We start from the raw sequence: 27,874 nt of genomic DNA on the forward strand, positions 1-27,874 counted from the left end.
CCCGCGGCCGTACGAGCCCGGACCACGGACGCGGCACGGTCGCCGCCTGCCTGCCTGCCTGCCTCACGGTCTGGTCACGGCACCGGACGGACGGGGACCCGCCTCGTCGCAGTCCCATCCGGTCGGTCGCTGCGGCTGGGCCCACGCACCGCCCGAAGGCCGAAGCTGGCTGGTGGCGCTGGCACGGCACGGCAGCAGGGACCACGGACCACGGCATGCAGTCCACTCCACCGGTGGGTGGCTCCTTAAAAGGGCCGGCCATGGTCAGGCCGGCAACTCGGGCCCGGCCCACCGGCTCTGTGTCCCCCCTTCCCCGGGTCGCCGCCCCTGTACCCGCCGGGTACAAATCTTGTACGACGCCTCCCCTCCCTGCCCTCCCCTCCGCCTTCTTCTCTTTCTATAAAGCGCGGAGCTCCCAGTCCCACTCCCGTCCCTCCCGCAGCAGCAGCAGCCAAACGCCACCACGTGCCCCGAGCTCCTCGGCCTCCGCAGCCCCGAGCCTCGCTCGCTCCAAGGAACAACCTACCGCCTTTCCGACTTCCCACTCCTCGCTCCAACCCGACAACAAGCCATGAAGCGGCTCCTGAGGCGGCTCTCCCGCACGGTGGCTGCGGCGGGCGAGGACAGCGGCGGCCCGGCGTCGCGGCCCAGCAGGAGGAAGGGGAAGAAGCCTGGGGCGGTGCCGGAGGGCCACGTCCCCGTGTGCGTGGGCGAGGAGGGCGGGCCCGTGGAGCGGTTCGCCGTGCGCGCCGAGCTGCTGGGCGAGCCGCCGTTCGCCGCGCTCCTCCGCCGCGCCGCGCAGGAGTACGGGTACGCGCACCCCGGCGCGCTCCGCATCCCCTGCCCCGTCGCCGACTTCCGTCGCCTCCTGCTCCGCCTCTCCCACGACCCCTCGCCCTCCGCCGCCGGATGCTACGCCTAGGCGTGCAGGCGCCGCCGCCCCTGTGCTTGCTGCTCTCCGCCCGTCCGCCGCTGCCGCTGGAGACGTGCAGACGTCTGCGCTTTTACGGTTTTAGCCCCTAGGTACAGTCTTTTAGGATGTACAGGGTGGAGGGCAGGACGGGGATAGTAGCTAGCAGTAGCTGCTTGATGGAAGAACTACAGCCGGGTGTCCTTTTTGTTTACCCCCCTTCTAGTTCTAGGACTAGCAGTGTTTGCAGTGTGTGTGTGGGTTTGCGCTAGAGAATTTGGTTGCAGAATTCGGCATTAACCATACATGTAATCCTCCATTGAGGCTAGCTCCCTCTGATTCATATTATTATATTGAGGTAGTAGTAATTTTCATTTCTTAGCACTACATACATTGTTTCGAATTCCCCCATTTCCTTTTGCAATAGTGCTGTATAGCTCGAGAAGATCTGTGGATTTCGTAGAGCAGTCACGTGAGCTTTAGAAAAATCCTAGATCTAGAGCTACAATCATGTTAAGTGTATGTATATAACACAATTTTGTTTATATTGTAGACTAAATAAAAATATTTTAATGACTTTAATTTGGTCTACGAACTACAAATCTCGGAGCTAGAATTGTGCAAATTACATTGTTTCAAATCCTCCCATTTCCTTCTGCAATCTATTGCTATATTACAGAGTACAACCTAGTTTCGCATATGTGACCTCCACTAGTTTGGAATGCGGGAATTGAATTTCACGACGAGCAAAACCATCCCAAAAATCATATCACTTCAGCACCCTTTGAATTGAATTGAGAGCTTGCGACAGTACGACTCTCTTCTGCACCACCATTGTCTAACCGCACTGCATTTTGGGGACATACTGTATGTTACCTCTGGTTAAAGCTGCGATGCTGGTGGTCCGGGCAAAGATAGCAAAGCTACAAACCATCTGAGCAAAAATTCAAAAAGAAAGGGGCACTGCTGCCTTTGCACTTGCAGGCTCCATCGTCTCGTCCAGGGCAACGATACAAACCGCAATTTCATTGCGTCAAGACAACCGCGTCTGGGCCAGTAGTCGTACATCTAGGTCCGCCAATTGGACCCTTGGATCCGCGCCCTGATCGGGGCGTCCAACCACTCCATGGTTGGTGGGTCCCCGTCGCACAGCACCATAAAAGAGAGGTGGGGGCTGAGCCGCCAGACGCCCCACCTCTATCCCAACTCTAACCCGATCTAAAGAGAGGGTCCTGCCAGCGACGGGAAGCCGCCACCGACTTCACCGTCGCCTCTGCAGTGCCACCACCGGGCCGCTGCACTTCGCCACGTCGTCGCGCACCGTAACTACACTGCTACTACGACTCTAGTGGCCACGTCGTTGTGGCGTTGTGGCCGTGGCTACATATGATGAAGTACATCACCAAGTCTCCCTCTCCCGATTCATGCATTAAGCTAAGTTCTACTCACTAATCTACACCTAGAAGAGTTTTCAATTCCTACAATGGTACCAGAGCCAGACTTTCTAGGGTGTAGATCTAGTTTGGGGGTAGAAAACTAAAAAGAAATAGAAAAGACAGAGAAGTAGAGGGTCCGATCCGGTTCGGATTGGAACCCTAACCCCAGTCGGGGTGAAGAAATCAGAAGAAAGAGGGTTCAATTCGGCCGATTTGGATCGACCCAAACACGAACCATAACCCTAACCCGCAAATAGGAGGCAACGAAGATGAACAGTGGATTCAGCCAAACCCGAACCCTTGACCCTAACCCTAATCTAGAAGAAAGAAAGAAAAGAGAACCTACCGGCCGAATCAGCGACCGGGAAAGGGGAAAAGGCAAAGAGACAGAGGGTTTGAACCCTAACTCAAACCCCAAGCACTAACCCAAACCCTAATCCATCGGGGAAGAAAAACAGTAACCAATCTCTAACTCTAACCCTAAATTGGATCAGCTCCGAGAAGAAGGGAAACAAGATGCGAACAGAGAAAAGAAAGAAGGGGAAAGGGCATGGGAGGTGGCTCGCCGACCTCCACTCACCGGGTCACCCGAGAAGTACCTCAGCACCGGTACAGACCGGCCACGCTAGGGCACCGCTGCCCGGTCGCTCGACGGCGGTGCGCTCACCCACTGAGGAGTGCGTGCGCCAGCGACGATACCATCATCCTCTTCTTCTCTGGTCTCTCTCTCTAGTGGACGCTGCGCTCTGCTCTCCGTCGCGGCGGTCAGAGAGGAAAGGGAGGGAGTGAGACTAAGCTAGGGTTAGGGGAGCGGGGCCACGCGGAGTCAAGGGCACTATCGCCGTCACCGGTGAGGGGACCGGCGACGGAGCCTCTTTGGCTCTCGTCTCTCCACCGCGGCGCTGAGGAAAGAAGAAAGAGAAAGCGAAGAAAGAAATGGGTTTAGGGTTTCAGCGGAGCGGCGCGGCACGGGTTTTTGTTCGGGCGAGACGCAGAGGCGACGGGCCAGAGGCTGACCTAGGCGGGCGCGAGCGAGCGAGCTGCTTTCCCAGCCCAGGCCCAGGCTGCGGCCTGGGAGGGAGCCGCGCGCACGCGCAAGGCAGGCTGGGCCGCTTTCTTGGTCGGGCCGAAGAAATAGTATTGATTCGAGTCCATTTTTCTTTTTTCTTTTACAGTAAATCGTCATTTCATGGAAAATGATTAATGGCTCAAAAAAATAGTAAAGAGAATTTCCCTGTAGGTAAAATTCATAAATTATGTTTAAGTTTCCGCTGCAAAGTTTAATGTTATTATCTTCTAATTAAATTCGAACCAATGGGAGAATTTAATTCGAAGAATAGCTATATTTAGTAAATTATGATCATGTTTATCCTCTAATTTAATTGAAACCAACGGGAAAATTTAAATTAGAGGAGTAGTCCGTTCTTTGTTTAAGTAAGATTATAGTATTGTCATTTTCTGACCAACGTTGATGATGACAATATTATAATGAATTTAAGTTTGAAGTTTAAATCTCTGATAAATTTTACACCAACGTGGTCAAATTTTTAGAGAGCAAATAAGAATCAAGAAATGCTCATGAACTAATAGAATGTATTTTATTAACATATTTCCGCTGTAATGAAGTTGATTATCTTCTAATTAAATTCGAACCAACGGAAGAATTTAATTCTAAAGAGTAGTTATATGGATTTCAAGTTAATTTATGAGTTTTATGCATTAATTCTATTTTTTGCACAACGATGTTGTAGAATTGATGCAGAAGCATCTTGTTTATTTAACCGATGAGATCACTCGGCTGCATGCCAACAGGCTGTAATGCTAGGGTATGTGAATGAAAATGCTTAAGTCAAGCCAGTTCAGGACAGTTTTTGCCAGTTTACTAATTTTCTATTAAATTAGAACCAACAGGAAGATTTAATTGGAAAATGAAGTATAAGTGAATGTTTTAGTTGCCATGACTAAGTTTTAGTATAGATGTATCCCGCATGGGGAAAAGTTTTGACATAGTAATTATGCTAGTCCATCCAGTATGGCGGGAGAAGTTTTGGGCAGCTCTTAGGCTATCCTAGTATTGACCATGGCACAATAGAAATGCATCGTCATGGTCAATACCAACCAAATGATAAGGAAAAGATGCAAGCATGACTTGTAAAAGTACCGCTAATGAAAGACCTCATTGACTTCTTAAAGTGAATTAAGGAAAGTGTACTCCTAAATGGATCAAAAATAACTTTGTTTACATGACACAATCATGTGAATGAAGTAAGTTATAAGTGTCTCCTTGTTTACAGGCTTTCTGAATAGTTATTGAAATTATGGTAGTAAAGTTCATGCCATATTTCGAGGGGGAGAATATTAAGATCAATTAAATAAATGTAAATACTCTTCATTAAGAGTGAGATAAAGATTAATTAAGATGAATGCGACCGTTGGAGGAGTACAACTGTCATAACGATGATACCCCTAAGTAGAGAAATAGCTAAATTCCTAGAACTTTTAAAGTTCTGACAGGAAGATAGCGTAGTCAGCCTCCAAGATGTTAAGATGGTGCTTAAAGCGCTATATGAGGTTTTAACAGACTAAACCCAAAATAAGATATTTGAAGATACACTATCTTTAGAAAAGATGGGAAGATTTGGGGGAGCATGGTATGTAGAGACCTAAGACTTGAAAAGAAGCTTGACTACATGCCCACTTCAGTGATTCAAAACAACGAATTTCTTAATACCTGTTGATGTTGTATGACTTATACAACACCTGTTGTTGACTCTTCGTAGAAGATGAATAATGTAAACAATGATCTTGTGATACAGGAGCCTATAGAACCAATTGTCTCTTGGCAATGAAGAGCAACAACAGCCCCATATAAAAGTGCCAGTAGCTGAGGCCACAGAAGGTTTCAAAGAATTAGTAAACCAATTTTCTGATGACTATCAAGTCTATGTTAGTAATGAAATTCAAATGAAGGGTGATCCCACCTCATTTGAAGAAGCCATGAAAAACGTTTACTCGTTTAAATGGCAAGAAGCTATGAAAGTTGAAATGCATACCAACGATGTTTGGGACTTAGAAGAAATTCCTAATAGAGCCAATACAATAGGTTGTTAATGGGTCTACAAGACAAAATATGACTCCAAAGGGAATGTAGAAAGATATAAAGTTGAAATGAATTCGATGAATACCAACGATGTTTGAGACTTAGAAGTAATTCCTAATGGAGCAAAAACAGTAGGCTATTAATGGGTCTACAAGACAAAATGTGACTCCAAAGGAAATGTAGAAAGATAGAAAGCACGACTTGCAGCAATATGCTTTATGCAAAGAAAAATGAATAGATTACAATGAGAGTTTTCTCTCTAGTCTTATACAAGAAATCTTTTAGAATCATAATGGTGTTCATGGCACATTACAATTTACAGTTACATTAGGTGGATGTAAAGACGACATTCCTTAATGGGGATTTGTATGAAAAACGTTTACATGGCACAACCCAAAAGGTTTTGTCATGAAAGAAAAGAACATATGGGATGCCGCCTGTAGAAATCCATTTATGGGTTAAAAGTAAGTCTTTAAACAGTAGTATTTAAAGTTGATGAAAACAATAAGAAAGTTTGGGTTTTAAAGAAAATGAGAAGGACAATAGCGTTTATACGTTCAACAATGGAAAATTCATTTTCCACATCATGTGAATAGATGACATTCTACTCACTAGTAGTGATGTTAATCTGTCATTGGAGAAGAAGAAGTTTTGTCCTGAAGTTTTAATGTGAATGATCTTGGTGAAGCTTCATTGGTTCTAGGAATCAAAATTCACCGAGATAGATAAAAATAGGGTATTAGGACTATCGCAAAGGCATACTTTGAAAATATTTTAAAGAAATAAAGTATGCATGCGAGTAAACCTACGCCTGCTCCTATAGTCAAGGGTAATAGATTTGGGAACTTTAAATGTTCCAAGAACTGATATGAGATCGATCAAAAGAATATGGTTCCATATGCTTCAGCTGTTGAAAGCTTAATGTGTGTATAAGTACAAGTAAGAACTTACCCTGACGTAGTTTACGTTTTCGGAATATTTTGACAAAAGTCTAGTCCAGATATGGATCACTGGAATAGAGTTGAAAATGTCTTGCAATTTTGCAAAGTATTATAGGCCTCATGCTGAGTAAGAAAGAATAAGAACTCTCAAATAGTTGAGGGTACAAAAGTTAAGTCTTGGCGATATGTGTAGTGAAATCCACATAAGTTGCTAATACTCGTAGTTGGAGTATTATTGTGGAAAAGCTCTAAAGAAACAATTGTGGTGTCATCAGTGATGCATACCATAGTATAGCTTGTCATGAGGCTTAAGGAACAGACAAAAGAGGTTAAAGAAATTGGTACCCGGATTTAACAATGATAGACAACAGCAAGAACCATTTAAAGTAGTTAACTCCTAAGACAACAAGTCAAGTGTGCTTACAAACACATTGACACTAAGGTATATGTTGTAAATGAGAAAATCCAGAATCATTTTGAAAGCATTGAGCACATAAGTACCGAGTAAGTATTTGCGGATCTGCTTACCAAAGGCTAACCACCCAGTGCGTTCAGAGAACACACAGTCGACATGAGTTTATGGAAAAGCCTATGATTTCTGGATACTAAGGGCATAGTTGAGTATCTGTTTCAAAACAGAGAGGTGCGTTGTAGCTGTTTAATCTAATGGCAACGGACCGTGACAATGAGACATGCTCTATGAACTGATCTGTGATAGAATGGGAACAAGATAAAGTATATAAGTTAAGTTTAAGTCATAAGGTGATATCAAGGAGAAGAATGTTAGTTTGATCTCAACGACCAATTGCCCCCTTGATCCACGCCCCGATCGGGGGCTCCCAACCGCTCCATGGTTGGTGGCCCCCCCGCCACACAGCACCATAAAAGGGAGGTGGGGGCCAAGACACAAGGTATGAGGTTTCCCTGAGCTGCCAGACGCCTCACCTCTATCCCAACTCTAACCTGATCTAAAGAGGGGGTGCTGCCAGCGACCGGAAGTCGCCACCGACTTCACCATCGCCTCTGCAGTCAGTGGCGGATGCACGATGCGGGATAAGGGGGGGGGGGGGGGGCTAAAACAATGGAGATGTTGATTTGCATGAAAATTTAATGGTGAAATCAAGCTTTTGCTACAGTGATTAGGCTTGAAATCAAGCCATTAGGGGGGGCTGGAGCCCCCCCAGCCCCCCCTTTGGATCCGCCGCTGTCTGCAGTGCCACCACCGGGCCGCTACACTTCGCCACGTCGTCGCACACCGTCACTACACTGCTACTACGACTCTAGTGGCCATGTCGCTATGGCGCCGTGGCCGTGACTACGTATGATGAAGTACATCACCAAGTCTCTCTCTCCCGTTTCATACATTAAGCTAAGTTCTACTCACTGATCTAGACCTAGAAGAGTTTTCGATTCCTACCAGGAGGAGGTGGAGTAGATGTTTCAGCATCTGGAGTTTTCAATTCTACTTTTATTGTTTTTCAAGAAAATAACTGTCCGAATAGTCTAATCTGCAAGCAAGAAATGTATCCCCCCAACTGTTTAACAAAGGCACATTTTACAGTTTATTTAACAGAGAAATGAAAATGAGCTGGTTTTAAAACGATCAAATCAGAGCTCACATCCTGGAATACTGGTAGACCAAATGAAAACGTTTGTATGGCCAGGACAGGACATGAGCGTCCGGCAGAACCGCAGTCCCTTCTTGGCACGGCATTGAACTGAGGCCTGTCAGGCTGTCATGACGACGACGGCTTTGTTTTGGCGCAACTGAAACACAAAAGGCACAGACTGATTACATCGCTGATCGCTGTCTTAGTTCTCGCATCACGCCACGAGACATCAGTGTCCGAGCTCCCTGAGGCGAAGCTGCACTCACCACCACTCGGTTGAAAAATCCGTGCTAAATTTGCACAATATCACCAAAGAAGAAGAGTGAAATTGTGTACTAGCTCGTCTTAGAAAGGATTTCTTAGATTAAGCACTACTGACTATTAGATGAAGCCATGGAGGATCTAAATAGGACTCAACTAATAGGTTAGCTAACAATAGCCCTACTGATAAAAAGCTATTAGCTGACTTCCCGCCTGCTGCTAGCTGATAACTACGTACTAAAACTAATGGATCGAAATATAGCTTAACTCAAACTAAATCTAGAATTTCATTCTTTTTTAGACGAAGACATGAGTATATTCATGGGGGAAAGCTACATGTGCCTGCTTTCCAGGATGGTTACAAACTTATACAGTCTGATTCACTTCATCAGGTATGAAAATGTAGCACACCAAGCTCGCATGCACCACCGTCAGACGCACCGAAACCGACGAAAACAATTCGTTCCAAATATCTCAGTGGATGCTTCCCTGAAATTTCAGGCACCAGCAGGCATGTTTGCACCGCCACGGAAAACAGTAGGAAACGTGTTGCATCTCGCATTGCATTGCAGCAAAGATTCAGGAGACTAGCTAGAATAAATAGACGAGGCAAAGACTGGATGGACGGGTTGTTTCTGTTTGCTTGCACAAGCAGACCCATGTGCAGCACAGATATCTCGAGCTGACCAGTACGGCTGGCAATGGCAACTAACAACGAACTGCGGCCGCATAACTGTGGCTTTGGCTTCAGCTGGGAATCGGAGGGAGGAGGGATCTGGGTCAGGAGGAAAGCGGAAGATTCAGCACAGCTTCAGGCTTCAGCCAGACTGCTTGCACCCAAAGCAACTGATCTGCTTCAAATCATTGTGCCAGGCTGCCAGCGGAAACGTCAACCTGTGCCTGGATCTCCTGCCCAGATAAAGCTAATCATCATGCTGCCGTACATCATTATGCACACAGGGCAGGTGACCTGCTGCACATGTTGATTTTTTTTTCTTTTTCTGTATCTCAAGTTTGAACATATGGTTTATTTCTTCCGATTCAAAGAAGTTGCATGTTTTATTTGGCACCAGCAAGAAGTACTCTACCCCCGCAGCCCGAGTTTTTTATTTGGCACCAGCAAAGTGTTCATACAACTGGATGTTGAACGTCAACAATGCCCATTTATTCTCATAATTAAGTGATCCATGAGCAGTATGTGGACTGGACGACCAAAGGACTGCAACAGTGATTTCTTCTTCACTCATCACATGGTGAGCGCCTGGACGCTTCTCCTTCCACTCTCCATATCTCCACCCGACCTCGTGCTGCCTGCACTTTGCACTGTTGCACAAGCGCAACCGATGGTATGGGCCCAGCTAGCCAAAGACTGATGAGAAGTGAAGGCAAGGAGGGCACTGGGTGGGAAACCTTGCCGGCAATGGCGCCTGTCTGCCTGAGAGGGAAGTTACTGCCGCTGCGTGCTAGTGCTAGGCTAGGCTGCAATCACACACACACACACACACACACACACAGAGACACAGCCTGGGTTGCTTCACGTCACGTGCAACTGTGCAAGCGCTGCGCAGGCCTCACCTCACCTCAGTGAAGTGAAGGCGCGCCCCAAGTCCCACCCCAACCATGGATGGTGGATGCAGCAGCCCGTTTGACCGCCATAGCCAGCAGCCTAGACACATGATGTGTTTCAGAGTCTCTGTGACACAAACCCCTAGTGCTCGTCTCATGAGGGGAAGGCAGCAGGCACATGGGCATGGCGGTGCGTGCTGCGTAGCTGCGCAAATTGAACTCAGAATCGGCGCGGGCAGCTAAGGGGAGCAGCCGGGGCAGCGGGTCGGTGCTGCCGCCGGTGATAGAAAGGATTCGCGGCTGCGGGCGGAGACAAGGCCCCGGCGTCCTGGCGCGAGAAGGAAAGAGCTGTTACCGCACGATCCGAAGGCTACCGTCAAGCATCAACATACTCCGTGTACCAAACGAGTGTGGACATGCAAAACTTGACGTTATTTTTTACAAGGAAAAAAATTGTCAGGGTGAGCCGCGCCACTCGAGAGTGGGTTGCTGAACCGTGAACCGTGCCTACAAGGCACCGCAGCAAGGCCGAGAACTGCATTAATAAAGTAACCGTGCGGAGCAAAGACTGCAACCAGATGTCTCCGACGAACAGTTATGCCTAGCCCGACTAAAGATAGAACAGCTAAATGAAGGCTTAGCATCACCCCTCAGCTGAACTGAAACTCTGGCAAGATAAAACAACCAACTAAATGTCTAAATCCCATCAATTCTACTGAATTACCACCAGATTTTGTACAGATACAAGTCAAAAACCAACCACCCATCAGAGTATTGGCTCACCCTCGCAATCAAGCAGGTAAGTGGCATCCGGACTATCCCAGGGCGAAACATTTACGGGAAGAAGCAAGCCAGGATTGACGAGCATGTGCCACTCTGGGTTTAACCTATCTTCTACCATGTACAAAATCCAGATCTTATTCACTGCGCACCGAGTTGTACTTCTCAGCAAGTGCAGGAGTGGTCGTTATCTTGTTCATCAGATTCTTGAACCGTATACTGTAGTCGCTGCCACTGCATACAAAATAATTCAGAGGACAAAATAAAAAGCAAGATGGTTAAGGGTTGGAATCTTGTCAAAAAATCAAGCAATAAAGGGCAAGAGTAAAGATAGAATGACAGCATCGAATCAAGCTTTACCTTATGCGGCTTAAAGAAGAAATGGCCCTAAGAGCGCTACGAATCATGTCTTCATTCCGATCGACCTCCTGCTTCACTGCATCCCCCTTCGGTTTGTGACTTATTGTTTTCTCAATCGGTTCAACTATGGAGTCCAAAACTGAAATGGCAAAGCTGCAATATCAGAACAAAATCTGCAACATTTGCAATGTGACTTAAAAGGTTCTTGATTAGAACAAACCAGCAAGAACGGCAGAGGGGCACTTGTCTGCTAGCTTTGAGAGAATCAAATGGCAAGGCATTTTTACATCATAATGATCTGCAGAAAGCATAGTAAAGAATCACTCATGTTGACAAACAAATTTGAGTCATGCAGTACATATTTTAAGGGAAGGTGGTGGTAAGAAAACAAGTTCATTGAAGAAATAGTGATTAATAATTAATATGCTGATGCAGGTATATCACATGGTTGTAATATAACTAGGAGAGATAGCACTGTAATAATATCACAAAGGAAAAACATTATTCTAAGGTCTCAATATCTCAGGCCACCACTCACCAGTGGTAACAGCCTAACAGGACAGGAAAGTAATACACTGTATTATTTAAATTAAAATTTTGCAATTCATAGATACTAGGAAAGTTTATATACCATGAAGCGGAAACAGGTAAATTTGATAACAGCTAAGTATCACGCTGATGAGAAAAAGGATAAGCAAATTCACCATTCAAAAGTCTAATAGACTACAAATGGTATCACATTTGATAAGTCTTGCCATTTTCCAAATTGCAGTTATGGACATGTAAGTGAAGAAAACGTACTTACCACCTAAGCCAGACAAGAGGAAAGGTACAATGAAGGACGATGGATTCACTTGATCAAGACAACTGTCCAATAAAGTGTCCACACATTCAAAGGCAGCTTTCCTGAGTTCAAGACCATCATCTACAACATGCTTGAAAGGCCCAAGATCAACTGTCCTGATCAACTCTTGCTGCAAAGAAAGGACATCATCACATCCAGGATGGATAAGATATAGTGCAACTGTAACATTGATTTTATTATAATGCAACTTCCTCAGTTAAGAGAGCTCAAATATCTGAAATGATATAATTAACATACAAGAAACAATACCTTAATAACAGTTTGGTCATATAGAAGAGGTAATAACTCTGGAAGAAGACCTTTAATCAAATTTGGCTTGTTGTGCGCTGCTGTGCTCAAAGCCAGAACCGCTGCTCTTCTCACATGCTGTGAATGCAACCGAAAGGAAAAAAAAAATGCTACTGTGAGTTCCACATCTTGTCACTATCATTCAGTATAACAAAAAATGAAAAATAATTAATTATGTAAACAAGTGTATTGTTACCCTATCGCTGTCTTTAATCAACATCAGGAAAGTAGATATCTCAGAGTACATGATTTCATCTATTTTCTCAGGTCGTTCAACAATTGAATATTTTATAGCAATGGCAACTGTAGCTCTTGTATTTGCTGCTGGGCTAGATGTGCGTACCTACAAAGAGAGATTACATTAGGCCGTCAAAGCAAAATAACTGCAAAGTGAAGAATAGCTTTTGTTGGTTAGCCATGTCACACCTTCAAAGCAGGGACTAATTTTTTTGGTTCAATTAAAGCAATTTTTCCTAAACACTCTGCAACAACATTCCGAACTCCCTCCTCCTCACTTTCACAGTGATTGAAGAGCAATGCCAATATCTTCTCAATGTTTGAATCCTGGAGCTCACTCTGGCCAGTATGATCAACAGATTGTCGCACGATTACCTGACAGTTTTTTAGTACGAGCAAGTTTTAGGCAACAGTTAGATGAGGAATGCATTTTACAACCAAAGTTCAGATAGAAATCAACCTCTTTAAGTGAATGGAGCAACAGATATTGCTTCTTCTGTTGATTGTCAATCTGATCCAAAATAAATGGTAAATACTTGGAGAGGTTGCCAACAGCAATGTTTCCAAGTGCATAGGATGCTGCGGACTTAATCTCCTCAAAAGGTGATTGAAATGATTCAATGACAATGTTCTCAATTTGAACATGATTGCTGAGGTCCTTCCTCCTCCCTATTTCTCCCAGACATAACAAGGCCATATGTTGTTTAGCCTGAGATGAAGATAATACACACTTAGCAGATGAGATATTCTTATTTACATACACAAACCAATCATCCTAATAGCAGTCAAAGTTTGGTGAAGCCTATATTGGTTAAATAATCAATAGCAGGTGTTAACAGTTCACTATATAATCGTAAAGGCTAAATAATTCACTATAATCGTAAAGGCACTACTACCAAAGTTTTTATGGAGTACCCAATAACCATAGAAAGGTGTATGATTAACATACAACAGATTATAAGCCAATAACAAGCTATAAATTCAATCCCAGAGTTTTTAATTGACCTTCCAGAAACGAATGGATCATGTAATATTCGTCACAGAGGCAATAAGCATCACAGGAAATTTCAAAATCGAACAATATCTGAATCAAGATCATGTACTATCTGAATTAACAATTGCCTAGTGTAAGGCCCACCACCCACCTACATAAAAATGCCCATGAATCACTTTTAAAACACTGATTAGATTACACCCAAGGGTAGCGACATGACATGGATGAAAATGAGTAAACCTACTGAACAAGAAATATATCCTCTATCAGGGGCAAGACTTACAGAGTTAGTAGTGCTGTCATCTTTCAAAATGCCTTTAAGCATTTCAATTGTAGATGCACACTTCTGGTCACCAGCTGCTAAGCACAGAACAGCAACACACTTAGCAATAGAAGACAGTGCTTGCTTGGCAAGACTACCTGACTGTGATGGCTTCGCAGCAGAAATAAGGGAATCCAACAAAGCATCAAAGCTAGTATTTGCAGATTGAACAAGTGACGCAAAAAACCTCTGAAGAGCCTGTAACAATATTAACATCATATGTTAGTAGCCAGCTAAGAAATCAAGCGTTCAGATCGCGGCGGGGGGGGGGGGGGGGGGGGGGGGGGGGGGGGGGGGGAGGATACCTGTAGTGCCTGCCCTTGCAAGAGGGCACTCCTGATCAAAACAAGGGCCTGAGGCAAAACCTTATTTCTCACAGCTAAACCAACATTTTTAATGGATTTTCTGTCAACCATTATTGTGCAACAAAGTTCTAATGCAAGAGCGGTCATATGCAAATCCATGTCACTACCACAAATAAAATACAAGTCAGCATCAGTAGTCATGGCAGGGCATATGCAAAAGGAAGAAGAATAATGCAAGGAAAAACCTTATGAGGGTTGAAAGTTCCGCGATTATCGTCTCATATGAAGAAGAGCCAATCTGACCACCATATGTGACAACCAAAGAATTTAGAGATCCCAATGTTGCCTGCCTAAGAGCTCTGTCGGCCTGTAACATAAGAGAGAAATAATGTAGGCTTTATCTTGCACTTTGCAACCCAAGCTAATGCTTTTCAGAGAAAATAAAAATCAAATGAAGGCAGCAGAGATCCATGCAACTATGCAAGTACCTTACGAAGGAAAGCTGTGAGCTCAGAAACAACATGATCCAGGACACACGAGAGATCAATACGAAGAGGTGAATTCGCAATAACTGAAAATGCCTGTAAAGTGAAACATTTTAGGTACCACAGCAGAATAATGTCATGAAAATAATATTAGGTCAGTGAGATGGTTCATAAAAATAAGGAACAAATAAAAAATAGACAACATATTCCCATGCATAAGCAGATAGCAATATGTATGATTAAAGTATTCAATATTAGATACCCTTAATCAAGTGCATTTGTGCTTTAACATAAAATATGCCATAAACACAATGTTAAATCTCAAAATTAAGTATTGGTATCACACGCAAGCAGTAAAAAACTTACCTTGACAGCTGTAAGTCTTGTAATTTCATTACCCATCCTATCGACGAGTATGGGAAGGCATGCTGGTAATTCTCTTTGAAGACCATCACCAAAAGTAGAGACCACCAGACTCATGCAAGATATGGCGCATTCTTTTACCTCCTGAGAGAACATAAATTTGCATAATACATGAGTGCACCTCAAGCACACAAGAGAGGGAGTGGGAGAAGACACAAGAGAATTTCGCCAAACCTGATCCTGATCTTGATTAGCCAAACGTCCCAGTATAGCATTATAGATTGGACGAATGTATGGCCTGAAATCGACTGAGCTTGTCTGCACCACAAAACAACAAAAATAAATAAAATAAAAATCAGATAACAGGGTACTTCATGTCCGCAAGACAAGGAATACAATATGACCTCGAGATTTGGGCGAAGGACACGGACTAGCTCTCCGCACACCCGCAAAGCCTCAGCAGTGACTTTATAATATCTATCTCCGATAGCAGATAGTATAGGGGCAGAAAGTGCCTGGAAATTTGATTTGCAATCAGCAGCCACTCCGACGGTCTTTAAATTCTACTGAACACTAATAGACTGTACCTTGATGTATGGATGAAACACAGATGGCGAATGTGAAGCCATAACAAGCCTTGTAAATACAAGGGCTTCGATCTTCAGGTTGGAGGTAGAAGACTTATCCTGTCAAATTGACAATTAAGTTACAAAAAATGGTTTCACAACAATTTTATTAGGGGCTGAAAGTTTTTGTTCAAAAAAAATTAGGGGGTGAAAGTCACTACTAACATTCAAAGCCTTCTCAATACCAGGTACAAGTGATCCAAAATGATCAGCAAGACAGTCTGGTAATACAACCACAAGCTCCTTCAGTACTGAAAATGCCCCAACCTGAAAAATGTTGGGAATATAATCAGACTTACAGTTCCACAACCATGAGTTGGAGGATAACTGAAAGACTAACCTTTGTCTTGATTGATTTTTCACGTAACTGCCTGTTGATAGACTTGACGACTTTTGGTACCTCTTGCTTCAGCAACCATCGAGGACTGCAAAGCAAAACAGAATGATGCATGGGGACAGGAGCCAGAACATGCAATCTAAATGCAGACCTTTTCTGCTAAGCATAGCAACAAAGGCAACATATACATTCATATCTAGTGCCCAGTATAGGGGACCAGATTTCCACGTTATAGAAAGAACAAACATGGCACCAGTTTTTCTAACTACAGCTCGATGAGCCTCACCTGGACTCATCGATGTCGCCTTGTCCTTTTGTTACATTACCAGTTTGGCGTAACAGCTCAATGAAGGTGTTGAAGATATCCATCTAGAATCAGATAGAAGCTTCATAAGATTTAGAAATTAAGACAACTAAAGTTCTATATCAATTTAGTCATGTATTTACCTTTACATTCTCCTCTCTTTCCCGAAATCGTTCAATTAACTTTGGACAAGCCTGCACAGAACAAAATATATATGTCAAAAAATTCACAGAAGGCATTTCCTTGACAAGTATTGAAGACAAATTATTAGATTAATCTTTGTTGCATTTATTAGTAAACGCCACCTCAAAAACATTGAAAACAATATGGCATAAATATAATTATTGATGTCAACAAACCTCTAGATACATCTTTGACAACATTTCAGGACGAGACACTATAATTGCAGATAGGCACTTTGCTGATGCCCTACGGACTTTCCAGCTTGCATCCTCATCATCTGTGTACTCATTTGCACTCTCACTGGGAGAAAAGTTAAAAGTTTAAATTACATGAACTGGAGCAAATTAATGTGTAGGAAATCCCTGTAAGCATAATAGTGACGTACTCATCATCATCCTCTTCCTGACCTTCCTCATCAGTATCCTCATCCATGCTATCAGTGAAATTAGGATCATAGCTCACATATTCCAAAGCAAGATTCAGAATGCCCTCACAATATGGGGATATATCCCTTGGGCACCTGAGCATAAAGCTCTCAAGAGCCTATATGACAGAAAGAGTTAGAGCTAATTCAAAGAACACACATACAAAACAAATGTTAAAACAAAACAGATTCACACCTGCAAGCTGTATTCACGAAGCTCTTCATCATTTTCAGATGCACTTGTACAATAGCTTATAAGCAGAGGAACAGTTTCAGCAAGGTGTGGCCCAAAACGGTACCCCACAGAACGACTGCATGTCAGAACGCATAATGTCAGAGGAAGCCTCAGTATCAGACAAAATTCGATAACTTTGTAATCTCAACCCACAGTGGAAGCAAACAAAACATTTACTGCTAACGAAAAGCACTTTGAAAGTTATCCAGAAAAAAACATATAGAAAAATTTTAACTCACATATCCCTTACAATTACTAATGGTGGCTAGCCTCCAAAATTTTGAGATAAACAAGTACCTTAGAGAACCAATCATCTGGATATTTGTTCGGGCAATTTCAGATTTTGCACCTCTATTTTTCAGCAACTGTACAACTTGCAAAGTTGCCTTCGCTAACAAATCATCTGATAAACTTGGAGCAAGCGATGCTACAAAACAGAGACAATTTGTGGTTATAAATACCTAGATATGTTTATGAGATCATAAGATCTAGAAAATATTTGCAAGACTATGAAAAGCACAATAAGTACAAATAAATCAAATGTGTGTTGACTTACCAATGCAAGAAATAGACTTCTTTCTGACGCTTGCTTGGTTGGAACCCAATTGGGATAAAAGTGCAGTGAGCATATACTCATGATCTTTTGTGATCAAGTTGCCAAATCTATGAAGCACATCCGCCAATATATCAAGACATTCGCATTTAATTTCAGCACCTCTTGCCTGCCAACAGATGAGGGGTTACATTTAACTACATGATGAGCCATGCGACAACAAAAACATTTACGTGCTGTACGATCAAGAAATGGACAAAATACATTCTTAATTGCCGCAATAGGTGGTGAAACTATCATACAATACATCCATTCCACATGTACTCTAACAAGAAAAATTAAGAAAGCAGCAAAATACACCAGTAATGGCATACACTTTGCAGAACTTCAATCCTACTATTATTCTATGACCTTCAAACATTCTCGTATGAATTAGCTAAGCTGTGAGCATATTCTAATGCCAATTTTTTGAGCTAAGATTCTGTTGCTAAACAGCTGCATCATACTTGTCTTCAAAGAACCAACTTGATTATACTTTTAGTAACCACATTAACATTACCTCCATTGTAGTGGACAAAATGTAGTTTATAATATCTAGAGAACTTAAAAGTTTCTGTAGCTGTTTAGCTTTGATAATCAGCCTGAAAAACCTATATGCTTTACAAGTGGTTCTGAAGAGACGTGACTTCTTTTATATAAGAAAAAAGGAAAGGCACGTCAACAGTGCTGCTAACAATGGTGGTTGAAATTGCTAGCTGTTGGATAATTAAAAACTATGCAGCACGGATACGGATACGCGTATCGGTATCGGAAGGATACGGATACGTGGATACGGCAATTTCTCAGAAAACAGGATACGCGGATACGTTTTACTATTTTTTAATAAAATAAATAGTAATGCAAATTAAAATTGAGAAAGTGTAAAATTTGAGTAATCACTAATGATTAGTTTAGTACATACAATCATATATGATACATCACTAGATCACCTTGTAGGTTTCTTAGTTTTCACAGGAGATAAGTCCAAGTATACTGGATGAATGCAGAAGTATAGAGTACATCAAGAATGAAAAGGGGGTGTACTCATGGGAGGTCGGCGCAAGCTAGCTTTGCTGAGTGCTGAATCATCCTGTTCCCTGCATCTTGGGAGCTAGCCACGTCCATAGCAGACTGGTGGTGCCCAGGTCGATTGATGGATGGCACAAAGGGGGCGGACCGGCGGAGGCTCGGCGGCGGCGGCCGGCAAGCAGGGGCGCATGTCCTGCGTGGGAGGCCGTGCGCGTGCGCAGGATGCGGCACGTGGGGACAGGGGCTCGTCGCCGACGACTGGTGAGCTGCGGTGCATCTCCTCCGCGAGAGGCAGCGCGAGAGGGCGGGGGTTCGTCGCAGGCGGCCAGCGAGCGGTGGCGCATCTCCTGCGCGGGAGGCGGCGCGTGTGGAGCCGTATGAGGCGTCGCCGCGTCAGGCTAGGGCGTCGCGACTCGGGACGTTGGCTTTTTCGTTGGGCTGGGCCGTATCCCACAGGCCGGATACGTATCAGGTCACGTACTCAATATTCCCGAAATTAAACAAAAATCGGATACTCGCAAGATACGTATCGAAGCTGTATCGGCGGCGTATCCGTATCGGATACGTATCCGATACACGATACGGCATCTTCTTGACGTATCCGTGTTACGTAGATTAAATAGCTTCAACATCATCATAGTTACATGTTTATATGCTTATGATGCTGTCTAAACAAACGGTCTACACCTCAGATCATTTTTGTTGCAATACATACAGAACATTTAGCTGCGATAGGAAAAATTTAACATTACAACTCATAACTAGAAAGCTTTGAAATCAAAGATTAACCAGCTCACAGTGAACATTTTGAGTGGTCTGAAAAAATACAGGCCTGAAAATGTAGAATATTTGGCACTTGAGTAGAAAGCTTACGGTATTAACACCCTTGATGAGTTGTGGGGCAAGAGAAAGCAAAATCTTTTCAGCAAGTGATGGTGTAGTAACTTCTGCAATGATTGTCTTCAGGGCTATACTAGCTGTATCTCGATGCTGGTCCTTTCCATTGATCAATTTAACACAAAGTTTATTGGTCATCTCCACAACCCTGTCCTCACCAACCTTCTTGACAAGTGGAGCCAAGCTACAAAGACAACATTACAAGAGTTAGCCAATACCACAAAATGCAGAAAGCAAGAACTGTGGGAAGAACATAATAGAACAACAAATAACAAATTCTCACGCATTGAAGTACTCACACAATGCAATTACCGAGGCATGACAACTTGATACATGATACCCAGCAAATGCATGTCTACTCATTATAAAATAAAAGACTACCTTCATACACCACTGACAGCAATTCATTACAGTAAAGTAGCAATATCAACATGCTCCCAATTCCCAAATTCTGGCAGCCAGGAGATCTTAGAAATGCATAATTTGCACCCCAATTACCAACAACATTGAGAAATGTGGATTCATTGTTTTATACAAGATTGTTTGAACATAGACCCAAAAATTAAAAAAGAAGTACCGGGAACAAAGTTATAGTATGAGATGGTATATGATGGATTTGTGGTTAAGGGTATTTTAAACTAAAAACTGCAGCATACCATTTAACAGCTAAACCAGAAACATCTCCCGAAGCATCCTCGAGTTGTTGAAGAACAGTAATTGTTAACTTTGGCTCAAGGTCTTGATCAGCTTTGAAGCTTTCTTTATTCAATTCACTAAGTAGATCTGATGTTGCCATATATCTGTAGTCTTTATCTTTCCCTGTCATCTGTACGGGCATTTAACAAAGTACTTTAGAAGTCAAAAGGATGCATAGTGGAACCCAACTTCATGCAAATTAGTTCAGGGGTTACCTTCTCCAAGATGTTGGTTATGTTTAAATTTGCCATTTTAGCAAGCCTTTACCAGAGCACACACTTCAGAGAATTCAACAATGTCCTGCAGGAAAACAAAATAGGTAATGAGACTAGTTTAACAGCAGACAGTTTAAACGAACAGATCCACATTGCTGAGTTTTCAATTGCTGGTATATGCATAAAGCACTTAGCAGTGGCAGGAAAGATTAAACAATGGTGAGATTATATTTATGATATGAACCTAATATTTTTTTTTTCTGCAGGAAATCCTAACAAGGATACCAATCATTTAACTCCAGAGTCATGCTCAGCAGACAGAAAAAGGGATGCACTTCATGGCTCAAAGTTGTGTATCATTACAATGGAGTACTGTTACTTGTACAAACAATATCATTACAGTGGCAACTTAAATTTCAATTATTATTACGATGACATAAAGCAGCTACAGTTTAATGTGTGTACACGCCACAAAAAAAAGGAAAATATACTATGCATGACGTAAAAGATAAACAAGACAATGACACTTGTGCGTTTGTAGATAGGCAACAGGCAAACAACAAAAAATAATCTGGGTGTTCGGCTGGTACAGATTTCCACTGTAGTTCGGCTGATTTTGGATGATTTAATAGTGTTCTGTGAGAGAGAATAAGCTGAAACAATCCGAGACCAGATCAGCCGAACACGATATAGGCACAAATATGCAATAAGCAAGTGATAACGCTATACATAACACTGTCCGATGTTACTATATGGGAGTAGATAGAACTCCTAGTGGCCACGCAACTAAATTGTAAGAGGAACAAATACAACCTAACTGATTCGGTCACCTAACACAGAGCAACAAACAGAACGTTGAGGGCAAACAAAACCGCTAAAATAATTTGTGGTTAGTGAACTGTAACTGCATCTAGGGTACGAAAACATATTATATGGAGCGGAGCCACTAATGCTGATCTCCCACACTGATTATCAACACCTGATCGAACCATGGATGGATTAGATTGAACTGCACTAGTAGCGCACGGCATCACGCAGCACTCAAATCTACAACTAACTGTGTGGAGCAAGACTTCTTCCAATGACAGGAGAATGCGATGAGCACCCTCGTAGCACAAGGGCATCCATCCAGACGAGCGAGCTAGGGTTACTCACTCGAAAACAGACGAGCGGACGGATCTCCGCTCCGCTCAACTCCACTCCACCGGAGCGACGGTGGAGCGGGGCTTCGGCGGAGGGAGGCGCGGCAGGTGCAGCGAGGATCCGGCACCGGCGGGCGGCGGAGCGGGGGGATGGGAGGAGGCCGACGGCGGTGTGCTCGGCTGCACTAGGGAACTCGGGAGCCTGGGGTCTGGGCTTAAGAGGAGCCTTGGAAGGTGATGAGACGAGACAATGGGCCAGCAGCCCAGAGGTCCATTGAGCCTACATAGGCTGGGTATTATGGGCCTTAAGGAGTTAGGAGTTGGACCGCCCCCTTTTTTTTTTTGGCGTGCTCGGAAAAGAAAAATGTTTCCCAGCTTCTCTCCTCTGACTCTCTTGAGTCCTCTCTGGCTCTCTCTGATCCGCGGCACCGCCGCTCGCGCTCGAGGGGAGGCGTCAACGGTCAACCCCCATCTTCGACTTCGGGGGACTCCCTAGCCGTAACTTCTTGGTTGCCCGGAGACCTGTAAGCCGAGCTAGCCCTAGCAACCGCTCCCTGGCGACCTTCAGCGTCTTGGAGTACGCATTTCTGTCCAAGCAAGCAAGTAAGCAACTCATGTACTCGCCAATTCTTGCTCAGATGGTTCCACAGGTTCTGTCTTTCTTGAAAAGTTGTGGTAGATACTTGGTCAAGTTGGTGGCTTGGTACCCAGGATTATAGCTATATGACTGATGACCCCAGGGTGTTCGATGAAATGCTTGACTACGAGCTCTGTGCCTTTATCTTATATTAAACGTCAACATTACAGTCATGCTGAATACTTTGGAGAATACATTTAAGGGTTTCGTACATCCGAGTACGTTCAAACATGAAATCGAGGCAAACTTAGCAAGATCATGGGCTACTATATTTGCCTCTCTCTTGACATGCGATAATTCAAAAACCATGCATCTCCCTATATGCTCTTGAATTTCATTTAGAACAGGCAGGATAGTCGACTTGTTATTATCATTAGTTTTTCACAAGGATTGCATCCCTAAACTATCAGTTTCCATCATTACCTTCGGCCGATTCAGCAAATCCATCAAAACAGCCCCATCAGTTGCAGCATAGGCTTCAACAGAGAGAATACTTGGGATCGAGCCATACCATTTGCATTTGGCTGCTAGAACCTGACCATTTTCATCTCGAATAACCACCCCGGTAGCAATTTGCTGACTTTCCGCCTTGAAAGTAGTATCCATGTTGATCTTCACAAATCGGGCAGGAGGTAGCTTCCAATTCATAATTTGTGCATTGTCCTTTTCTGACATAGATTCACTGGAAACGATTAGATCAGAAGATAATTCTTTCGCCCACCTACAGGCCTGTATCAAATTCATTTTTGTTTCCCCATGGCGTCTTTCATTGTGCACTGCCCAATCTGCCCACATTCCACATAAAATGGGTCCACGGTTTGGAGCAGGACAATGAATTATCCAGTAAATCAAAGCACCATGTAGCAGGATGCAATTTAGGTAATTTAATATTATACAGTTAATAGGACTGCCAAAACATGGTAGCAAAAGTACAATAATTAAAACATGATAAATAATTTCATCTTGAACACCACAGTCAGGACATGTACCTTGAGTTTTGATATGCCTTTCCATCAGATTTTCTTTCACTGGCACATAATTATGCATTACCCACCACCAAAAAAAACTTCACTTTGGGAGGGATTGTTAGCATCCATATCTTTTTCCAAACTGGATTTTCCTCACTTACTGAAGAATTTGCAGTATTTGTTTTATTCTGTTCCAACATTCGCATTGAGAGGGATATTAATCGATATGCCATTTTTTCCACACCCTATGCCCACATATCCACCTTCAAGCTTCCAAGTGGAATTTTCTGGATTGCCTTTGCATCAGCCACGAGGAATTTTTCCTTTAAACTGTTCATTCCAAGCAGAACCTTCTGAAGTGAGGAGTTCATGAACCCCCTCAACTGTAGCTTCTGGTTTCCTGTGAGTAGTTCATTCATCATTGAACGAGTCAATAGCAGATGTGTTCCATGTGAGGAGCGTTAGAGCCAAGATACTTTGTATATACTTGCGTGTAAATCGCCAGTGTTTTCTGGACATTGTGTTCTTTTTGTGTGATCAAAACCTAATCTTACTGCAATTTTGCCCTTTTCAGTACTGAATATTGTTCCATCCACTCTGTTGATGCTAATGGAGTCTGGTAGCCCAGTTTCGAAGAAATCACGATTGTTCCACTCAGAGGATTGTGAAATGGAGGAAGTGCCTTCCAATGCAGCGGGCGTGAATCCGAGTTTGCAATGGACCCAGTGGCAGATTCTGGACTCCATTCTCCCAACCGGTGGTTTCGCACATTCCTACGGCCTTGAAGCTGCTATGCAATCTCGTATGGTGAACAACCAGGAAGACTTGAAGTCATTTGTCATCCAGGTTCTGGACAACACTGGCAGCCTGTTGCTTCCATTCGTGTACTGTGCTAGCAAGTCCCCTGATGCAGCGGGATGGGTCAAGCTGGATCAGTTGCTGGAAGCTACATTGACGAACGAGGTTGCGAGGAAGGCATCCACATCTCAAGGCTCAGCTCTGCTGAGGGTGGCTGCGTCTGTCTTCACTGAGATTCAAGCGCTGCAGGATCTCCGGCGGACATTCCTTGGTTCTAAGAGCGTGTCATTTCACCACGCGCCTATATTTGGGTTGATATGTGGGCTAGTTGGATTTGACAGTGAAACAGCGGAGCGGGCTTACATGTTTGTGACAATGAGGGATGTGTTCTCTGCCGCGACTAGACTCAATTTGATCGGACCGCTGGCTGCTTCAGTGCTGCAGCACCAGGTTGCACCAGATGCCGAAAGGATGATGCAGAAATGGAGGGACCGTGATGTCTCTGAGGCATCACAGACTGCCCCACTGCTCGATGCGTTGCAGGGTTGCCATGCTTACATGTTCTCCAGGCTGTTTTGTTCATGAGAATAAGGTGAGCATACACACAACTCTATATTAGATGATCCGGTCATGCTTTGATGCTATTCTGATAAATTTCTGTTACCTTTTGAGTTACTCTGCATGAGGCCTCTTCCATGATAATGTTTGATGGCTAGCAAAAGGCAATTGAGTGACGACCTTCAGAATCATTATATGCATTCAAACCATTATATGCATGATGCATTATATGCATTTATTTAAACCGTTATATGCATTCAAACAATAATATGCATGATGCAGTGTTTGAGTTACTCTGCATGATGCATTCAAACCATATATGCATTTATGATCTTTCCATCCAAGTGATTCCAAGTGTTTGACTTTGGTGGTGCTTAAGTTATTGTCTGATATTGATGTATATAAATATATAATAATCTACAGCATAGTATACGAATACTGGCATCAGATATATGGAATAGATCTACAGCATATAATATTGATGCATAGCAATTCTTTAATTCTACATCATATATATAATAATATCCCTGGAAAATACTGGCAGCCTTCCATGGTCATGGCTCCAAGTGATTTCTGTACGTTTAAGTTGTTACCTGATACTGATGATGCATATAATAATCTACAGCATAGTGCTAGTAGACAAGAGGCTTTGCCAGGTCCATTTTGTGCTATTCTAGGTCACAGAACTCAAGATGAACACGTGAATTCCTGATAGACCCAACAAGATGTCCAGATGCCCTTATTCTGTATTTTTGTTTAACTTCTGCTTCTTTCAAGTTACTGAAATGAATGTGCAATTTGTTGTATTCTTGCCACAGGATTACCTCGACAGAAGTCAAGGACAACTGCCTTGTCATAAATAAAAATAACATCAGGTGATCACAAGAATCCCAGGGACGGATTATTGATTATTATGCCTCATACTGACCCTCGTTGTTATTTTCATGCAAACTTGTACAACAAAGACGCAAATAATGCATCATTAATATTTGGTGTGTACCATCTCTACCATCTATTACACCCATCATAGCATCGTCTCTTCATATTCAACGATTGTACGACATAAATATTTGCATGTCAAGTGTTACAAAGAACACACTTTTTTTATTTTCGTTCCATGATACAAAGTGCCTCATACCGCAGCTTGCTTAGCTTCAAGGGACTTCTCATAATCCTCAATGGATTTGAACAGCTGGGAGAAGTTTCCCTTGCCAAACCCGCCACAGCCACCCTTCTGGTATTCTTGCCCCTTCTCATCCTTCTCCATGCACCCGATCCTTTGAATGATCTCCAAGAACAACGTTGGCCTGAATGACATAGCTGATCCAATTAGATTTTGGATTGCATAGAGGTCGAGGAAATAACCATGCATTGACACTAGAATGCTAAGCTAAAATCTTCAAAATTAAGTGCAGAGTAACAATGGTGATAATGGATTGTTGTGCATCATGTACATGTAGTAATCAGTTGGGACTTGGGAGCTCGAATATGATTCACAGGATGCAAAAGGATCCTCTCTTTGATGTCACGATCTTCATAAAGATGCATCATGCATGGAGGCACAAAAGGAGATTTTCATACCTTTGTACTGTATATTCTATATGCCTGCCATCCTGAATTAGCTGAGTACCTATCCTGAAATTGTTCCTTTGCAATTCTACATGCATCATGCACTGCCAAAAGGAAGGTCAAAGAAGCAGCATTTTACCTGTCCCCCACTGGCTTGGTGAAGATTTGGAGCAGCACGCCCTGGTCATCCCTGTCCACCAGCACCCCTAGTTCCTGGCACTCCTTAATCTGCGCCTCCGTGAGCACGTCCCCGGCGCGCCGCCTCACGCCGTCATAGTAGTCGGGCGGCGGAGGCGCCATGAACTCGAAGCCGCCCATGGCCGAGCGCGCCTGCATCTCCCTGAGCGTCCTGAGCACGTCGTCGCTGGCCAGCGCCATGTGCTGCACACCGGGGCCGCCGTGGTGGTCCAAGTACGTCTGTATCTGGCTGCGGCGCTTGGTGCCGTGCACCGGCTCGTTGAGTGGGAGCAGCACGTTCTCGGCGTTGTTGGCGAGCACCATCGAGTTGAGCCCGCTCTCCGTGGTGCCCACGTCCTCCGCCGTGAACTCGGCGAACTCGTGGAACCCCGTGAAGCCAGCGAAGTAGGCGGCCGCCGCCGCCAGCTCCGGCACGTTGCCGACGATGTGGTCGAACCTCCTCAGCCCGTAGTCCACCGCCCCGGGGCTGCTCACGCCCTCGAACCCCGGCAGGAAGGGCGCGTCCGCGTCGTCCGGGTAGCTCACGTACCGGAGCACGACGTCGCCGTAGAGCACGACCTCGGCGAGGCGGAAGCCGAGGCCGAGCTCGACGGGCTCGAACGCCGGGCGCGCGCCGGCCGCGACGCTGGCGCGGAAGGCGTCCTCAGCGTCGGCGACGCGGAGCGCGACCGCGCGCACCGCGAGGCCGTGGTCGGCCGCGAAGGTCCGCGCGTCGTCGGCGGAGAAGGAGGGCAGCGAGGCGGTGGCGGCGTCGGCGCCGTGCGCGTAGGGCGCCGTGAAGAGGAACGCGAGGGCGCCCGAGCCGAGCAGCAGGGACGCGTGCGCGGTGTTCCCCGTGGAGAGGTCGGACCGCGCGGCGAGCGGCGCGCCGAGCCCGAAGGAGAAGCGGCCCGCGGCCGAGGCCGCGTCGGCGCACCAGAGCTCGACGTGGTGGAACGCGAGCGTGTGGAAGCGGTCGGAGCGCGGGTTCATGCGGACGAAGTTGCGGTGGCCGACGAGGCGGAACGCCGCCTGCTCCGCTGATGCCGCCGCCACGACGGCGCCGGTTGCGGCGGCGGTGGGGGTCGGGGGCATTGTGCTCGGAGGGCGTGGCGGCGTGGCGGCCTCCGCAGCTTGCAGTTGCAGGTGCGCTTGTGACTCTGGGGATGATGAGGGATGACTGATGAGGGGGTAAATAAAGGGTCGTGATGGGGCCACGTGTTCAGAGGATTCTGTCGTTGCGGCTGTGATTTGTCTCATGGTGTTTTGTTGCCTTGTTGGACAGTGGCTTGTCTTCACACTTCACAGTATGCGAAGTTGCTGGCTGGCCTAGGGGGCTACCCGGCTAGTGCACCAACAGCCTTGTACAGTGGATGGTGGCTTTCTGGATGGTGGCGTTCACAGGGAAGGTAGGAAGCGGCCGACGACGCGTGGACGAGCCGGAATGGGTTGGCTGTGGCCTGCGAGAGGCGCGCGACGCAGCGGACGAAGCTGCCATGGGCGAGCGCGGCCGCTCCGCCTCGTGCACAGACAGCTGCCGCTGCGGGCGAGTGCTCTTCCCCGCGCGTATCATCTTCCCCGAGACCGGCAACCCCGTCTTCTTCCTCTAAGTCCAACGCCGCCGCTAGCCAGAGGAGACGGACGAGCGCGGGCACGTCTAACGG

At 44.9% G+C, this 27,874-nt stretch overlaps 4 protein-coding genes across 5 annotated transcripts; 2 read left to right on the forward strand and 2 right to left on the reverse strand.

Annotated features, from left to right (window-relative positions):
- The first annotated feature begins 409 nt into the window (after positions 1–409).
- Positions 410–1,309, forward strand: LOC136532173 (auxin-responsive protein SAUR71-like). The gene has a single exon (XM_066524776.1). The coding sequence runs from the start codon at positions 572–574 to the stop codon at positions 920–922; it is 351 nt and encodes a 116-aa protein (XP_066380873.1). The 5' UTR covers positions 410–571; the 3' UTR covers positions 923–1,309.
- An 8,932-nt stretch (positions 1,310–10,241) lies between these two features.
- LOC136532170 (cullin-associated NEDD8-dissociated protein 1-like) lies at positions 10,242–21,708 on the reverse strand. Its single transcript, XM_066524772.1, has 29 exons — positions 21,517–21,708; positions 20,362–20,446; positions 20,107–20,276; positions 19,427–19,634; positions 17,489–17,654; positions 17,230–17,359; positions 16,894–17,008; positions 16,659–16,816; positions 16,450–16,573; positions 16,234–16,284; positions 16,073–16,155; positions 15,790–15,874; positions 15,615–15,716; positions 15,411–15,509; positions 15,228–15,338; positions 15,058–15,141; positions 14,827–14,967; positions 14,464–14,556; positions 14,221–14,342; positions 13,976–14,138; positions 13,632–13,868; positions 12,815–13,063; positions 12,544–12,729; positions 12,314–12,460; positions 12,079–12,195; positions 11,770–11,938; positions 11,185–11,262; positions 10,965–11,103; positions 10,242–10,838 (listed from the first exon to the last, which is right to left on the reverse strand). The coding sequence occupies exons 2-29, from the start codon at positions 20,395–20,397 to the stop codon at positions 10,742–10,744; spliced, it is 3,660 nt and encodes a 1,219-aa protein (XP_066380869.1). The 5' UTR covers positions 20,398–20,446; positions 21,517–21,708; the 3' UTR covers positions 10,242–10,741.
- Positions 21,709–21,868: 160 nt separating this feature from the next.
- LOC136532172 (urease accessory protein F-like) lies at positions 21,869–25,420 on the forward strand. 2 transcript variants are annotated; one of them, XM_066524774.1, is made up of 3 exons: positions 21,869–22,106; positions 23,683–24,498; positions 25,283–25,420. In XM_066524774.1, exon 2 carries the CDS (start codon positions 23,712–23,714, stop codon positions 24,489–24,491), a length of 780 nt encoding a protein of 259 aa, XP_066380871.1. In that variant the 5' UTR covers positions 21,869–22,106; positions 23,683–23,711; the 3' UTR covers positions 24,492–24,498; positions 25,283–25,420. The 2 variants fall into 2 exon arrangements, with proteins under 2 accessions (XP_066380871.1, XP_066380872.1); XM_066524775.1 differs by lacking the exon at positions 21,869–22,106 and adding an exon at positions 22,118–22,178.
- Positions 25,421–25,436: 16 nt separating this feature from the next.
- On the reverse strand, positions 25,437–27,387 carry LOC136532171 (4-hydroxyphenylpyruvate dioxygenase-like). The gene is made up of 2 exons (XM_066524773.1): positions 26,173–27,387; positions 25,437–25,771 (listed from the first exon to the last, which is right to left on the reverse strand). The coding sequence occupies exons 1-2, from the start codon at positions 27,303–27,305 to the stop codon at positions 25,597–25,599; spliced, it is 1,308 nt and encodes a 435-aa protein (XP_066380870.1). The 5' UTR covers positions 27,306–27,387; the 3' UTR covers positions 25,437–25,596.
- Between the last annotated feature and the right edge of the window lie 487 nt (positions 27,388–27,874).

Source organism: Miscanthus floridulus, unplaced genomic scaffold (genome assembly GCF_019320115.1).
Source record: "Miscanthus floridulus cultivar M001 unplaced genomic scaffold, ASM1932011v1 fs_543_1_2, whole genome shotgun sequence".
Taxonomy (NCBI): Eukaryota; Viridiplantae; Streptophyta; class Magnoliopsida; order Poales; family Poaceae; genus Miscanthus; species Miscanthus floridulus.

Bases quoted from the DNA above. Each gene is read 5' to 3' on its own strand.
- LOC136532173 (XM_066524776.1), top strand. From the start codon at position 572: ATGAAGCGGCTCCTGAGGCGGCTCTCCCGCACGGTGGCTGCGGCGGGC.
- LOC136532170 (XM_066524772.1), bottom strand. From the start codon at position 20,397: ATGGCAAATTTAAACATAACCAACATCTTGGAGAAG. The intron at 17,655-19,426 runs GTAAGCTTTCTA...ATCTGTTGGCAG, and splicing joins TCATCAAGGGTGTTAATACC to GCAAGAGGTGCTGAAATTAA. The intron at 12,461-12,543 runs GTGTGACATGGC...CTCTCTTTGTAG, and splicing joins AATTAGTCCCTGCTTTGAAG to GTACGCACATCTAGCCCAGC.
- LOC136532172 (XM_066524775.1), top strand. From the start codon at position 22,118: ATGTACTCGCCAATTCTTGCTCAGATGGTTCCACAGGTTCTGTCTTTC. The intron at 22,179-23,682 runs GTAGATACTTGG...TGCCCTTTTCAG, and splicing joins GTCTTTCTTGAAAAGTTGTG to TACTGAATATTGTTCCATCC.
- LOC136532171 (XM_066524773.1), bottom strand. From the start codon at position 27,305: ATGCCCCCGACCCCCACCGCCGCCGCAACCGGCGCCGTCGTGGCGGCG. The intron at 25,772-26,172 runs GTAAAATGCTGC...TATGTCATTCAG, and splicing joins ACCAAGCCAGTGGGGGACAG to GCCAACGTTGTTCTTGGAGA.